This window comes from Lissotriton vulgaris, chromosome 8, assembly GCF_964263255.1.
Source record: "Lissotriton vulgaris chromosome 8, aLisVul1.2, whole genome shotgun sequence".
NCBI lineage: Eukaryota > Metazoa > Chordata > Amphibia > Caudata > Salamandridae > Lissotriton > Lissotriton vulgaris.
Window position 1 is genome coordinate 1,557,032,979 of NC_141696.1, and position 16,574 is coordinate 1,557,049,552.

General features: G+C 48.1%; 1 protein-coding gene across 1 annotated transcript in view; it reads right to left on the minus strand.

Annotated features, from left to right (window-relative positions):
- Positions 1-2,919: 2,919 nt before the first annotated feature.
- The window catches only part of LOC147700392 (uncharacterized), a 100,081-nt gene continuing 86,426 nt past the window's right edge, over positions 2,920-16,574 (minus strand). Inside the window, exon 4 of the mRNA XM_086936313.1 lies at positions 2,920-4,493. Within this exon, the coding sequence (XP_086792439.1) occupies positions 2,938-4,493 (1,556 nt within the window). The 3' untranslated portion in view covers positions 2,920-2,937. The remainder of the gene's footprint in view (positions 4,494-16,574) is intronic.

Sequence of the window (16,574 nt, forward strand, 5' to 3'; positions counted from 1 at the left end):
TCCTAATTGTAATTGTTCCCATTGGGTACATGATGTTTTTATCTAATTTAATCCAACTGTTATCTGATATTGTATTATGATGGCTTTTATTCGTGTAAATGATCAATTTTTCATTTGATCGAATAAAATTACTACCTCAACCTTGCTAAAGGTTCTTTAGCACCACTGATTCAACTCACTTTCAGCGCAGGTCTGAGGTGTTTCCCCAATGTATGTTTGCTGATGGCTCTTTAAGTGCAGTGATTTAACACAGCCCTTTCTGGATTCATTGAATGAGTATTTTTTCCCTGTGTTCTTTCTCAGATGGCACTTTACTGATGTTATGTTATGTTAATGCATGTTTTATATAGCGCTCAGCTACTCCGAGGAGTGTCCCGGCGCTTCTAACTTGGTGCGGAAAACAGGGCGAGCAAGACACGACCAAATCTATTGGATGAAAAGCCAGGACTTCAGTTCTTTCCTAAAAGCAAGCAAGGTATCAGTCTTTCTAAGAGTAACCGGTAAGGAATTCCGCAATTGTGGTGCCTGGTGTTTGAAAGACCGGCCTCCGATGCGTGCTCGCTGGATCACAGGAACGGCAGCCAAGGCCAGCGAAGCTGACCTCAGTGTTCTTGATGGGTGATAGAAACACAGCCGCTTGCTTATGTAATGTGTGCCCGTAGCATGAAGGGCTTTAAAAGCCAGCGTCAGCGTTTTAAACACAATACGCTTCCGGATCGGGAGCCAGTGGAGTTTTTTCGAAAGTTCTTTAGCACTGGATCTCCGATGAAGGCCAAAAATAGCGCGTGCAGCAGAATTTTGGACTATTTGGAGGCGCGATAAAAGATACTCCGGGAGTCCAAGATATAACGCGTTCGCATAGTCCAAGTGTGATCCAATTAACGCCTGCACCGTGATTTTTCTATGACCAGTGGACAGCAGCGGCAGAAATTTTTTAAGTATCTTGAGAATTCCGAAGCATTTACCAACTAGACCCTGAATCTGAGGCTTCAAGGTTAAACTGCTATCAATTAAAACTCCCAGATTCTTGGCCGAGGTGGAAACATCGGAAGGTGGAAACATGGCCCCAGGCCACCAAGCCTTCCAATCAGGATCTGATAGACAGCCGAAGAAGAGCACCTCAGACTTGTCCGAGTTGCACCTCAGGCTGTTAAGCTGGAACCATTTGAACACAGCCTCAAGGCAACCTTTAATACTCCCTCCATCAAAGTCGGCACCCTTCTTACAGGAGAAGAGGAGCTGGATGTCGCCCGTGTACGAAACGATCTGTGCACCAAATGACTCCGCCAGTGCCGCCAAGGGGGTCATAAAGATGTTAAAAAGAGTGGGGCTCAGGATAGAGCCCTGAGGCACTACCACCTCCAACGGCGGCATAATGAAAGAGTGCGGAGGGGCCCAGACCATTTGACGACGGTCCACCAGGAAGGACTCAAACCAGCTGAGCACCGTCCGCCGCAACCCAATCTCCCTGAGTCTTAAAAGGAGACCGCTGTGGGGGACGGTGTCGAAGGCCGCCGAGAGATCCAGCATTACCAACATCGCCTTTCCCCCTGAATCCAAAACCTCCTTGATGTTCTCCGTGACTTCCAACAGAGCCGTCTCCGTGCTCATGTTGGAACGGAAGCCAGACTGGGTGTTATGTAAAATATCGTTGGTCTCAAGGAAGTTGGAGAGGGAATGATGGACATGCTTCTCCACGACCTAGGCAAAAGCTGGCAGGAGAGAGATGGGCCCATAGTTGGCGTGTACCAGAGGGTCCAGGTTAGGCTTTTTCAAAAGTGGCAGGATAAGAGCCTGCTTCAAAGCCGGTGGAACCATGCCAGTGCTAAGTGAAAGATTAAGCACTGGATTGATCAAAGCGTTAATTGCCGAAGCTGATTTAGCAAGAAATTTAGCCGGGCAAGGATCCAGGGGGGAGCCAGATTTAAGTTTGGCCAAAAGATCCAATGAGGCAGACAGAGAAAAGACGGGAAAGGTAGAAAGCGTAGGAGCGTCAACAGACAAGGATGGGAGAGGAACGGAAACTCTTGCTGCACCAGGAAGAAAAGATTTCCGAATGGCCTTCATTTTGTTAGCAAAGAAATTGGCTAGTTGGGAGACCCACACTTCGGAAAGAGAGCAGGTAGGCGTGCTCGAAGTTGGAGACATAAATTCCTTAACAATGGAAAATATTTCTTTGCTAGTGTTCATGGCTGCATCGATTCTTCTGGCTAGATAGGCTTTCTTTTCCAGCGCAATATCACAGTGATATAATTTGATAGATTCTTTGTAGATCAGCTTGGCGCTGAGATCATACTTGTGGCGCCACTCCCTTTTGGCTTTCTTGCAGAACCGCCGCTTCTCAGCCAACGCAGCCATGAACCACGGGGCAGACGCGCGACAGAAGGACTTATGAGCGGTGATCACCGGGGCAAGTTCATCTAATCTCTCCCCAAACCAAGTCTGTAGGAGGTCAAGATCGGCCTCTAAGTTGCCTGACAGCGTACACGGATGAGAGTGTAGTGCTTGTGTGAGCATGTCAGAGGAGACACGATGATAGGGCCGTGAAATCTGATAGGGGGCGGTCCTGTGGATTAGAGGCTAGCCTATCAGAATGAAAGATCTAGAAATTCAGTAAAAAGTGGTCGGACCACAAAACAGGAACTGGGAGGGAGATGCCAATTGGCAGCGTGGAGAAGATTTGGTCAATTGATGATGAATGAGTAAAACTCTTTCAATAGTCACTGCATGGTTACAGTTTTCTCTGCTGCATATCTCCACTCATGCTTCTTTAGATATGATAACTCAGTAAACGCTTTCCACATTCACCACATATATGGTGTTTCCTCTGCGTGTGTCTGTTCATGGGTCTTTAGATGTGTTAACTGAGTAAAGTTCTTTTCACATTCAATACATTTATGATTTATTTTTCCCCTCTGTGTGTTTGCCGATGGCTATTTAGGTATATTCACTACATGCGTAGAGTTTTTCCACTTTTTGTGTTCGTTGATGGACCTTTAAACTGGCTGAGTGAGCAAAGCTCTTTCCACATTCAGTGCAACTGTATGGTTTTTCACCTGTGTGCATTCGTTGGTGGGATTTCAAGGCTGATAAGTTAGTAAAACTCCTCCCACATTCACTGCATGTGTAGGGTTTTTCCCCTGTATGTGATCGCTGATGTACAATTAACTCTGGAGACTGAATAAAGCTTTTTGCACATTCACTGCATGTGTACGGTTTTTCGCCGTTGTGTGTTCTTTGATGGATCTTTAAGTTGGCTAAGTAAGCAAAGCTCTTTCCACATTCAGTGCAACTGTACGGTTTTTCACCTGTGTGCATTCGTTGGTGGGATTTCAAGCCTGATGACTGAGTAAAACTCTTCCCACATTCACTGCATGTGTACGGCTTTTCCCCTGTATGTATTCGCTGATGTACATTTAGCTGTGTAGATTGCTTAAAGCTTTTTCCACATTCACTGCATGTGTACGGTTTTTCCCCTGTGTGTGTTCTTTGATGGACCTTTAAGTTGGATAAGTAAGCAAATATCTTTCCACATTCAGTGCAACTGTACGGTTTTTCACCTGTGTGCATTCGTTGGTGGGATTTCAAAACTGATGACTCAGTGAAATTCCTTCCACATTCACTGCATGTGTAAGGTTTTTCCCCTGTATGTGATCGCAGATGCACATTTAGCTGTGCAGACTGAATAAAGCTTTTTCCACATTCACTGCAGGTGTATGGTTTTTCCTCTTTGTGTGTTCTTTGGTGGACCTTTAAGTCTGCTGTTTGAGCAAAGCGCTTCCCACATTCAGTGCAACTGTATGGTTTTATACCTGTGTGCACTCGTTGGTGGTAGCTAAAGCCTGATAAGTGAGCAAAGCTCCTGCCACGTGCGCTGCATGTGTATGGTTTTTCCCTTTTATGTGTTAGCTGATGGATCTTTAGCTGCACTTTTTGAATGAAGCTCTTTCCACATTCACGACAAATGTATGTTTTTTCTCCTGTGTGTGTTTGTTGATGCTTCTTTAGTGTCGAAATTCCATTAAAGCTTTTTGCACATTCATTGCAAGTGTATGATTTTTCTGCCATGTGCACTTGCTGATGACTCCTTAAGCCTGACGACAGAGTAAAACTCTTTCCACATTCACTGCATTTGTATGGTTTTTCCCCTGTGTGTGTTCGTTGATGGCCCTTTAGTGTTCCTGAGACAGTGAAGCTCTTTCCACATTCACTGCATGTGTAAGGTTTTACCCCTGTATGTGTTCGCTGATGTATATTTAGGCTCACAAGCTGAGTAAAGCTCTTTCCACATTCACTACATGTGTATGGTTTTTCCCTTTTGTGTCTTTGTTGATGAATCTTTAGGTTGGGTGAGCTAGCAAAACACTTTCCACAGTCAGTGCAATTGTAGGGGTTTTCTCCTGTATGTTTCCGCTCATGGACATATAAATATGCAGATGTACTGAAGCTCTTAGCACATTCACTACGTGGGTAAGGTTTTTCCATTGTGTGCGGTCACTGATGGATGTTTAGTTTTGACAAGAAAAGCTTTTTCTTCACACATTGTATCTATAGGATTTTACCCCTTGCATGTTTGCTGAAGGCTCCTTAGTTGTATTAGGTATGATGAGTGGTTCAAGCTCAGTCCACTTTCACTAAATGTGTTTCTTTATCTTATATCTGTCTCTTATAATCACTGTATAATGCCAATTATGAACTAAAATGCATTTTACATTAATTATATCTGACTGATATTGTATTGTGTGTTTGCTGATGACAGTATAGCACAGATTAGTGATTAAAGGTCAACCACATGCACTGAACATGTATGGTTTTCCTTCTGATTTTGTTTGTGATTGGACTCATAGTTATGATGTATAATAGAAACTCTTTCAACATTCACTTTGTGTTTATGAGTTTTCTCTTGTGCAGGTTCCCGGATGCTGTTTTAGTAATGAGTAGAAACTAAAGCTTTTTTTTCAGTGTGCATATCATTTTCTGTCTATGGATCGGTTACATTTTGGGCGTACATCACATTAATGCGCTCGCTGACTGACCATTTTGGTGGTGGAAACTCTAATTATATTTAAGTATTTACTAGATATGTGTTATGTTTCCTTTGTATATATCTCAATTTTTGACAGTAAGGTTGAACGTTTGCTCGAATAATTGAAGCATGCATTTACATTTTTCGCATAGGTCAGCAAACCTTTAGCCTCATTGATAGCTCACTGCTCATCTGGTAACATTTCTATCTTCAATTTGGAACAGTATTTATGAGACATGCAAACAAATAATGAGCCACTTGGCCATGCCTATACACACTAGGATAGTTTTCTGCCTTACAAGTAGCCAGTCCCTTCTTTATTTGAAACTTCAGCTGTATGATTCTCTATTCACTTTTGTACGCCTTTGGTCTTTTTCTATAGCTTGTATAGCACAGCCAAAGCAGGGTTCACGATGGACCAGCACTGTAACATGTTGTTTTCAGATGAATGGTGCTGTCTGGAGTCTTATAACATTGGATGCATTGTGCCAGCAAAAGTGCTGTGATTATATTTTATCTGGATGTTATGGATCTGGTGACTTGATTGTCCACAGCCTTTTGAAGCCACTGAATTTAGCCTTATGTTTCTTGCAGGATTTGTCTGTTTAGGCATATGATACTTGTTTCTACTTTGTTGTTCAGTTTTTAATTACTGTTGCACATCACTTCTAGTTCCTCTTGAATATTTGTTAGGTTTCCCGTATTAGTGCATTTTCTTCATTATTCTTCATGCATCCACTTTCTGAAGATGTAAAAGATTTGAAATTACTAAATGTATAGGCTGCATTAGAATGCAGACACAAAAAACATCATAACTCTATGCCACTTAATAAAGTATAAACTAGGACTATAGTGGGTGACCCACTGTTAATTACTAAACGCAAGTCACTTCATTAGTTTGCTCAATATGCCATTAAGGAACGGGACCGTCCCCTTATACAAATCACCATTTATCTCCCCCAATTGCAAGAGTTTAGCTTAAAGTACCAGGCCATGTTCCCTCTGAAAAGGAACAAAAGACAAAGCAGCATAGTTTTGACATTGTTGGGCCTTGTCAGTGAGTTTCTGATTGAATGTTATGGCACAGTGAGGCAATTATTATTAAAATCTCCACTTCAACACATCTACATGTTAGCAAATACTAGCACTGTATTAAAAACAATTAATGTAATGTATAAAATAAATCTAAATACAAGGCTGTCAGCATAAATTAATTCTTAAGTCTTAAACACAACCTAAGAAGATTCACATGCAGCACACAAGAAATGAGTCTAAACTTAATGAGGACCTGGGAAGGTGATGCAAAATGCTGTGTGATATGCTGTTACCTCTCTGGAGCACAACAGAGTTTAATTATATAACTGAGTGTTTAATACTTCAATTTTTATTTCAAATATATCCATGCAATTGCAATGTTTTTCATTAACACTCACAAACATTTGATTATCAAATTAACAAGATGTCGTTCTTGCTACCAAGTATCGTTGTAGATTTTTGTTGGAAATGACAGAAAGTTTGCACTTTGCAAATATGTGTTAAACTTGAATAGAGGCCTCGACAGACAGTTGATCTCTCATGTCACACTACAGCTGTAATAAAATTTGTACATATATAAGCAGTGCACCAGAACTTGGGAGCTTAAAGTTCTACATCTAAAACTCAGATCATATAAACCTGCTATTGACTACAGACAAATGCTATTGAATCAAACCTGTATTTTGTGTTGCAATTTGGTTTATTGTTTTCTAGTGATTTTGTGAATTTATTCTACTGTATTTTAAGGTTTCCGAAGTTCTATGGTCGCAAATGCACAAACCGTTTGTTTCTGGGTTCATCAAGTGCAATTAAAATGGCCACACAGAAAAATGACCGTTAATTACAATGTGATTCTTTAAAAAAAATATATACATATTTTAGTTTTGGCATTTTCCTATACATAAACAAGCACTTTACAGTGGGTAGTTAATTGTACATATAATGCAGCTAGTTGTTTACAGTTTGAGCACTCAGTCTAAATCATAGAAAAGAGGAGTTCCTGGTAATTCATGGAATTAATACAAACAAAGAGCTTATAACGTACCCCATATATCGCCAATATATTGTATACATCTTATCAGAGAAAACAAACATGATATGTTTGGTGCCACGTTTAACTTCCTGAATATATCCCATCCCACACATTGAAAAAAGAATTCTGCACTGTTCTCGTGCTCTCTATTTGCAGTCAGTAGATATATCACATTATGGTGCCTAGATAGCTTTGGGTTGTGATGCTGTATGTAGTACTTCTGCATACGTCTCAAGCTGCGCTTTGCAGTAGGCCAAATCCCGCAACCACTCCGCCTGTTTAGGTAACTTCCCCCTCCCCCTCTGCACATGGACACTCTTCGCTTTGCCAATACCAATGCCACAGCTACAAATTTACAATGTGCTTTGGGGTTGTTTTTAATGAGACCCAACAGACACACAGCCGGAGAACATGGAATTGTAGTTCCCACCATTTTGGTTATTATTTGTGATATTTGTGCCCAATGTTGCTCTATTTAAGGTCAGATCCAGGCTAGATGCAGGAAATCTGCGTTTACCGCCCGGCACGTCTTACATGCCGAGTCTGAGCTTAATCTGCATTTGTGCAATTTCTAGGGGCGGGGGTATAGTAAGCTTGCTGCAAATATTTGAAATGGATGATTTTCAGATTACTATTTGAGGTGAGTTTATCTGTTATCCCGCAGCAGAACTCCCAATTCGCATCTGATAGAGTCATGTCTGGGGTAGTATTTCATCAGTCTCTGGCTACATCCACTTAGTCCCTGCACTCTTTCTGAAAGGTCTTGTATAATGTAGTGATCAGTTTTTTCCTGTCAGCACCAACTAATAAGGTCTGTAAGGCCCTCAGTTCATGTTGTTCCTGAGTGAAGCAAGGGACAATGCAATGCTTTCATTGCCGATCTCAGTCTGTGGTATATGAATTTCTGCATTACATTACAGCTCCTGTTGCCGAAGAATTCAGTTAGCAAGATAAAAGATCCCGCAGGGAAAGTGTCCCACATAGTTCTATGCCGGCCCTCTTTCACCAACGTCAGTGCTCCAGTTTCTCTAGTGACTGATATGGAAGGGTGATGCAGTAGGGGGAGCCCGGCAGCGTATACTGGCGTCTTATTTGCTCTTTATGTGAGCATTTTCCATGCCCTGGTCGTGCATTCTAGCGGACTCGCAAATTTAAAGTAAGCTGCCGGGCTATCATTTGTTAATATTGCATTTAAGGGAATCGGGTGTATATCGTCATTTTCTTTGGCTGTATGTGCGATATATCTTTGGGGGTGGTGCCTGTAATGAGCAAAGTGTGCTTGTGCACATAAGTAGTAAACGTGAAGATCCGGAGCATCAAACCCTCCTTGCATGCGTGGACATGTAAGCGGCTGCCAGGTTATCCTGAGTTGTTTACCTGCCCAGGCGAGAGATTTCATGCAGGTTTGCAGTGCCTTAAAAAATTCTGGCGTGAGGGGGATGGGGATGTTTAATAGATAGATATACAAATTTGGGTAGGATAACCATCTTCATTATGGCCAGTCTATCAGCGAGTGACAAGGGAAGTCTGATCCAGCGCGTTATTTGATTGCAAAGTTTTGTAATAGCAGTGCCGTAGTTTTGTTGGATCACAATTTTGGGGTCTCTATGTATCCATATGCCTAGATATTTCAGAGGCTCCTCTCACGAATTTAGAGGGAATTCTATTGTATGAGGCGTGGTAGCCACCGTAAGGGGGAACCCTGGGCTTGTTCCAGTTAATGGATAGTCCGGAATGACATTCAAATTTGATATACTCTCTCACGATGAGTTCTAAATTCACACTCGGGTCTCTCATATAAAGAACCATATCGTCTGCGTAAAGCGATATCGCCAGTGGTCATTTGCGAAATCGTAGTGCTGCCGACGAGTGTTGTTGCATTATGATACAGGCCAAGGGCTCTAATGCAAGGGCAAATAATATTGGGGACCTTGCCTCGTTCCCCTTCTTATGTTTATTGGTTCTGATATTATGCTATTTACTCGAACCCAGGCTACCAGGCCTGTGTACAGCAGCCTTATCCATTTCAGGAAATCTTGCGGCATGCCCATTCTGGTGAGTACCGTAAACATGTAGAGCCACTGTATAGAGTCAAATGCCTTGGCGGCGACTAAAAAATACAGCCACCGCCGGCATCGTAGGACTAAGATAGTGCATGACAGCGAATAGTGTCCAGAGGTTGTGCATGGTAGATCTCAAGGGGATGAAACCAGCTTGGTCTGGAAGCACCAAGGCCTGCATTAGTGGTTGAAGTTGCGTTGCTATAATCTTTGTCAAAATCTTTACGTCTGTATTTATAAGCGACAATGGGCAATATGAGTCTAACCACTCTGGGGAATTGCCGGGTTTCATGAGTGTTAGTAGTAATGTCTCCTGAAGAGAGAGGGGAGTGATTGTTAATCATACGCCTCCTGGAACATCTCTAATATGTGAGGGCCTAGTAAGTCAGAGAATGTTTTGTAGAATTCCCGGGGATCCCATCACTGCCAGGTGATTTATCATTAGGCAAAGAGTGGATTGCATCACATACCTGTTCAACAGTTATTGGCTTTACCAGGTATTCCTTCTGCCCCGGCGATAGCCACGCTCGTACTATATCATCTAAATATGCATGTGGGGGGACGTGGCCAAGATGGCGGAGTGAGCGGACGCAGATCCCGAGTGCTCCTCCGATACAGCCAAGCCCGGACCGTCTAAAGCATCGTTTCTCCCCCCGCAACGACATAGTAGGGGTGGGGAACTAATAGAGAACCCCCAGGTTGTCGGAGGACCGAAGGCGGCAACAACCCGAGAGGTGGGAGCGATTCCCGCGTGGCGCCATTAGAGGTTGGAGACGGAGTGCCTGAGGCCCTGGTGCCCGGACGCCACGAGATAGAGGCTTTAAGTGGTCGAACTGAGCCTTTGCTGGTAAAGCCGACCATCGCGGGTGGAGCTCGGTGGTTCGTGCCACCCCAGATCAGCGACACCAGCAACAGGCGTACAAGACGGCCTGGAAGCAGTGCGGAGCTCTGACGCCGGAGCTACAAATCGAGGCCCACGAGACGCCTCCCCACAGCATTTCCCAGCGCCGAGACCACGACCTGCTGCCAGACTCCTCTGGACCTTGCTAGGGGAGGGCCCGCACCGACCCGAAACTGACGAAGCTGCCGCAGACACCCTGGGACGGGCACAGTGGGGTGCCACCGTCTGAGCCCGGCCACGGAGGCCTTCTGCGAAGCTCGGTGACCCCTGCCGCCCAGAAGGAACAGCAATCGAGGGAGGGAGCCGGACGCAGCCCGGAGGCGGCGCGGCCCTCCGAGTCCAAAACGGGACCGGGGCGCCGGGAGAGGGAATGGCCCGTGCCGGACGGAACCACCGGCGCGCACACAACATACTGACGGGGGCCCTGGGCGCTGCAGCTACCGTCGGACCGAGACCCCACAGCAATCACCCACTCCGGGGTTCGGCCAGGTATAGGGACAGCTACGGAGGCCTCGCACCGGATGTATTGGAAGCCTCCAATAGAGACGCACTAGGGGGCTACACACGCGGACCCTGGGGCTGCGGGCACAGCCAACGTCTGCGGCCGCAGTGTCCACCGCAGGTTTGGTCTTCGCGCCCCCCAGCTGCTGAGTTTCTGCAGAGCCTCCATGGAGCGACACCACGACAAGGAAGGCCTCAACCGGACACGCAGGGATTTACAAGCCATAAACTGGCCACAACTCGAGAGGTGAGGAGCAACAAGGGGGGGCAACATCAAGAGAGAGGGCCCATCTCGCGGCCGGAGGTTGGCCCCTGCCCTTCTGGGGATAATCACTGCGCACAAGCAGAGGGTGCGAGGCTCCGGAGGGGCGCCCCCGTCGAGTCTACCCGTGCGGGGCCCCTCACGGTTTGAGACCGGCGCCTATAGTCACTGAGACCCATCTGCTCGCCCCCCGCCACTAGCAGAGGCAGAGAAGACTCACCCCCGGAGCACATCAGTGGTGGTAGATATCGGCGGCGGCCACGCACAACAACCTGATTGAGGCACCAACGCCACTACATAGCAGCGCCTCACGAACAACGCCCAATGGCGGGCCTCCGTAAGAAAGGAGAACGCACTCTCCCGGAGATGCTCAGCAAAAGTCAACCAAAAGGAGATAAGGGTCAGACATCACCGACCGCTCCTAAACAGACCTCTGACTCAACCGAAGGGGAAGTGCTCATAACCAAATCCTTTCTCGAAAGCCTCTTTAATTCCCTCCGGGAGGACTTCCACACCTTGAAACAAGAAGTAGCTGTGAAGTTCGCAAGATCAGAAGGGAGGTGGACGGCTTGGGGGAGCGGGTGGCCGCGGTCGAAGAAGCGGACCAAGCTCGCAGTGAGCAAGTGGAACAGCTACAACAGGAGGTGGTGCGCTTGAAGGAGCAGCACGTCGACCTCCAGGCCCACGCGCAGGACCTGGAGAACAGGTTGAGACGGAACAACATACGGATCAGGGGGGTACCATCGAAAGACGAGGGGCCTGACATCACGGGCTACCTGCAGGCCCTCTTCCGAGAGATTCTTGGGGAATCGGAAGACTTCCAAATCAGAATTGACAGAGCGCACAGAGTGGGGATGCCACGCCAAGCATCGGGCCCCCCTCCTGACATCTTGGCCTTCTTGCCAGATTTCCCCCTCAAGGAACGAATTCTTAAGGAAGCCAGGAAACAACAACCCCTGAGATTCCGTGACCGCCCGGTAGCACTTTTTCAAGAATTATCATCAATCACGCTCCAGAAACGCCAATCTTTCAAACTTGCCACAGACTTTTTGAGGAGCAAAGACGTTCCCTACGCATGGGGGCACCCATTTCGCATCATCTTTAAGTGGGACGGAGCACTGCGACAGCTACGATCCCTTCAAGAGACATGCGCCTTGCTGGGCATTGACCAGACAGACGATACCACGCTGACGAAAGCTTCTCAGAGGCCCCCCGGAGACGCACAGACCATTAAAAAGGAGATGGATAATCCATGAAGTGACCAGGGACACTGCATCCGCAGAATGAACGTCTCGAAGGGGGGAGAACACTTTAGCTTTGTTAATGCAATGTCCGGGTGGAGGTGGGGGGAGCGGCGGGAAGCGACCTAGCTGCACGTCCCTGTAAGTACTCTACCACTGCCCTATGACACGGCCTAACATGACTTGGACAATGTTGTTCTGCTGGGACTTTGAGTTGGGGACTAGATGGGGGGGAGGTGGGGGGGATAGGGCAAGTTGGGGAAGAGGACAGGGGAATTTGCGTGCAAAGGGAGGAGGGAGACGCAGCAGGGAGTTTGAGAGGGGAAGTGGGGGTAGGGGACAGGAGGGGGGGGAACGGGTAGGGAGGGAGGGGTGTCCAGTGCTCTCCTTTTTTCGTCTTTTCGCTCAAGGTCTCATTTCTGCCCACACCGATGGGCGCCACCTGGGGACTTTTCCACCCCCTTACATACCAGAGGTCAACCGACCGATGCCACTGCCGAGCTTCAATGACTCATACACCATGACACCCACCACCCTAAAGATATTGACCCTTAATGTACGGGGTCTTAACAACCCAGTTAAGAGAAGGGCGGTCCTGTCCTACCTAGAAAGCACACAAGCGGACATCTATCTGCTTCAAGAGACACACCTGCTGGCCCGAGACTGCCACAGACTCCGCTCTCGCAAATTTCCTGGTCAATACTTCTCATCTAGCCAAACTAAAACTGCAGGAGTAGGGATCCTGGTGGCGCGTCACTTCAGAGGGGAAGTCCTCCATAAGAGTGCGGAATTGCGGGGTAGGCTACTGGCATACCGCGTCGCCTTAGGCGGCCTCACATTCACGATTGGCTCCTTGTACTGCCCTAATGAGGGCCAGGACAGATTTCTCCATTCAGCGCTCACTGACATCACAGCCACACTAGATAGACATATCATATTGGGAGGGGACATGAACATGGTTTTCGACACAGTCCTGGACAGGTCAGGACAACGCTCCCACCAGGCAGGGACACTCTCTCCCACTTGCATAGAAAGACTGACGGAACTCGACCTACACGACTTGTGGCGCCTAACCCACCCACGGCAGCCGGTATATTCCTACTTTTCCAACGCGCCCAAACATACGCACGACTGGACTATTTATTAGCCACAAGTCCGGTGTGCGCCCTTGCAACATCCACGAACATTGGGGTCACTTCACTATCGGATCACGCCCCGGTCACACTACACTGACCCAGCCACCTACATCACATCCACCCAGGGTGTGGAGACTTCGTGACGCCCTACTACATAGGAAGGACGTGGTTACACACATACAGACCGCTATTAAAGACTACTTGACCCACAATGCCAACGAAAAACCACCCTCGCGACTCAATGGGCCGCCTTGAAGGCAGTGCTTCGGGGGGAGTTTATCGCCCTCTCCTCCGCTGAGAACCGGGCTAGACAAATTAAACGGGACAAGCTCACTCAAAGGGTGCACGAATTGGAACAAATGCACCAACGGACAGGGCTCCCCAGAATATGGAAACAACTCAAGGTGACGCTGCAGCTTCTATCGGCGCTAGATATGGACCGCACTGAATACGCTGTGTTACGCCTCAAATACACCTATTACACGGGGGGAGACAGGTGCGGTCACTTGCTAGCCAACCGGCTGCAAGTAGCACAGCAACAACGGAATATCAAAGAGATATCCCGACCGGACGGCTCCACGGCACTGGGAGACGCGCAGATAGCGGAGACCTTCCACAATTTCTATGCTGATCTGTACTCTGGCAGCCCCCCGAATGTAATTGCAGCTGCACGTTATTTAGACACGGCCGAGCTCTCTTCCCTCGCCCCGGTACAAACAGAATATCTAGAGAGGGAGATCCGAATTGAGGAAGTGGTTGCCGCTATCGCCCGGCTCAAGACAGGGAAGGCGCCAGGCCCGGACGGCTGTTCCGCCATTTTTTATAAAACCTTTTGCACCACGCTGGCCCCCATCCTCCCCCGCCTCTTTAACACCTTTGCGGAGCCTGGAGCTATCCCATCGGATCTCCTCCGGGCATCCCTTTCGGTCATCCCGAAGCCGGGAAAAGGCAGAACTAAATGTGGGGCCTACAGGCCTATATCACTCCTTAGTGTCGACCTTAAACTTTATACCGGCATCCTGGCGGCTCGGCTAGGCCCTTATCTCCCGGGCCTCATCAACCCTGATCAGGCCGGATTTATTCCCGAACGGCAGACAGTAGACAACACCAAGCGGGTGGTCCACTTGATCGAAAAAGCCTCACATATACCGGGGGAACGAATGATGTTGGCAGTCGATGCCGAGAAAGCATTCGACCGCGTACACTGGCCCTATCTAGAACTAGTTCTTGCCAAGGTCGGGATCGGGGAAAAGTTCCGTACCCTGATCTTTAATTGTTACAAGTCCCCCACCGCAGTAGTGCGGGTTAATGGCTATAGTTCGACCAGTTTTGAGATTGAAAGAGGGAAGAGGCAGGGGTGCCCGTTGTCTCCCCTGCTCTTCGCCTTATACATGGAACAACTCGCTCAAAGAATAAGACAAAATCGGAGGGCCACCGGCATAAAGTTCGGCGGTGATGTGCATACCATCAGTCTGTATGCTGATGACATACTGATCTCTCTAGAGCATCCTCGCACCGCGCTGCCGGCCTGCATTGCCGAACTCGCCGCTTTCGCGGTGGTGGCAGGATTTAAAATGAACGCGGACAAGTCCACTACACTGGACTTGCCTCTCTCCGCCTCCCCCAGAGCCTACCTGCAGGGACACCTCTCCATTCAGTGGGCGACTGAAACCGTCCCCTATTTAGGGATTCAGTTGGTCCAACGCTTGCCGGAATGACGACGGCGAACTACGCTACCCTCCGCAAATGGATCAGAGTGGAGCTAAGCCGCTGGAAGCATCTCCCTCTCTCCTGGTTGGGACGAATAGCCACGGTCAAAATGACCATCTTGCCACAGGCCCTCTATCGAGCTTTACCACTACGACCACCCACCGGATGGATTAGACAGACACAGGCGGACCTGGCCCAGTTTATCTGGCAGGGCCGGAAGCCACGGCTGAAGAGGGCGATTGCGATGATGGCACCAGAAGCCGGAGGGCTAGGCATCCCAGATCTGCATAAATATTACCAAGCGGCACAACTTCGTTACTTGGTCGAGTGGAGTCGGTGGGAGTCAGAGAAGCACTGGCTCTTCCAGGACCAGGCGGTGGCGGGACGTCCCCTACGAGAAATCCCCTTCCTCCCGAAACAATACAGGCCTGCAAACCTTTACGCGTCCCATGTAACTCGGGTCCCGTTGGAGGTCTGGGATACAACCAGAAGCTCTCAGGAACTGACCACGTTTCCCTCCCCTCTGACGCCACTGGTGGACAACCCAGACTTCACCCGAGGTATGGAGAAAGGGGCTTTTGCACCCGGCGGGTTGCCGGATTTTATATCACGTATACGGCCCGGATGGAGTTCTCCCCTTTCCACTCTTCAGGCAGGAATACGGCTTCCCCGAATCCGAATGCATGCGCTACATCCAGATGAGGCATTGGGCGCTCTAGCCGCAGGTGCGGGAGACCGCAGACAGGCGCCTCAAAGCGTATGAGTGGTGGCTGTTAACATGCACGTCCGACGTCAAACTTATCTCTGACATTTATAAAATGATCCAAACACCACCCACACATGTTCACAACCAGGGCCGGAGCACTGGGAGAGGAAGCTGGGCAGGGCTCTCAGCCACAAAGAGTGGGGAGGGATCTCCTACAGGGCACGTCATTCTGCGTACCACTTGGGGCTCACTGAAACCCTCACGAAAATCACTACATACTGGTACTACACTCCGGAACGGTTGCATGAGATGGACCACTCGAAGGAAGACTGTGTTTCCATGTTGTTGAGATCAGGTCAGTATCGTGAGTCTTGCGGGTCTGTGGATGCTGGCGTGGTAAGGCGCAGTAGTCTGAGGTAACGTGGGCATGTAATTTCTGTGAATTCGGCAAGCAGCAGGGATTGGAATGGCTGCCAGAGTTCTTCAAATTGTTCTCTATCCCTGGCCAGGGTGAGGGACCCCACCCTAAGTCCTATGCACTTGCCTCGAATCGTGGCCTCAAAGGCCTCCCAGAGTATCCCTAGTGACTCCACCGACCCCTTGTTTTCACTAAAATATTGTATAATGGCTGTTTTCATCCCATCTTTAAAGACTGCATCAGTGAGGGCCGAGGCTTGTAGACTCCACGGAAACGGCTGCGGGATGTCAGTCGGGAAAGTCAAAGACAACAACACCGGGGAGTGGTCCGATAGTGTTTTTAGGCGGATGTTTCACAGTGTGTGTCCAGCTATTTACTTTATGAGTTGTCAATAAATAGTCCGCACTCCAGATGATGGTGGAGGATTGTAATTTGTAGAGTTGAGTAACTATCGTGGTGAACAGGTCGGGGTGTTAGCATTTTACCACTGCAGTTACCCTGCCAAATAATGTATCTCTCCTGGTCGTCTGCTTCACTGTGTATCA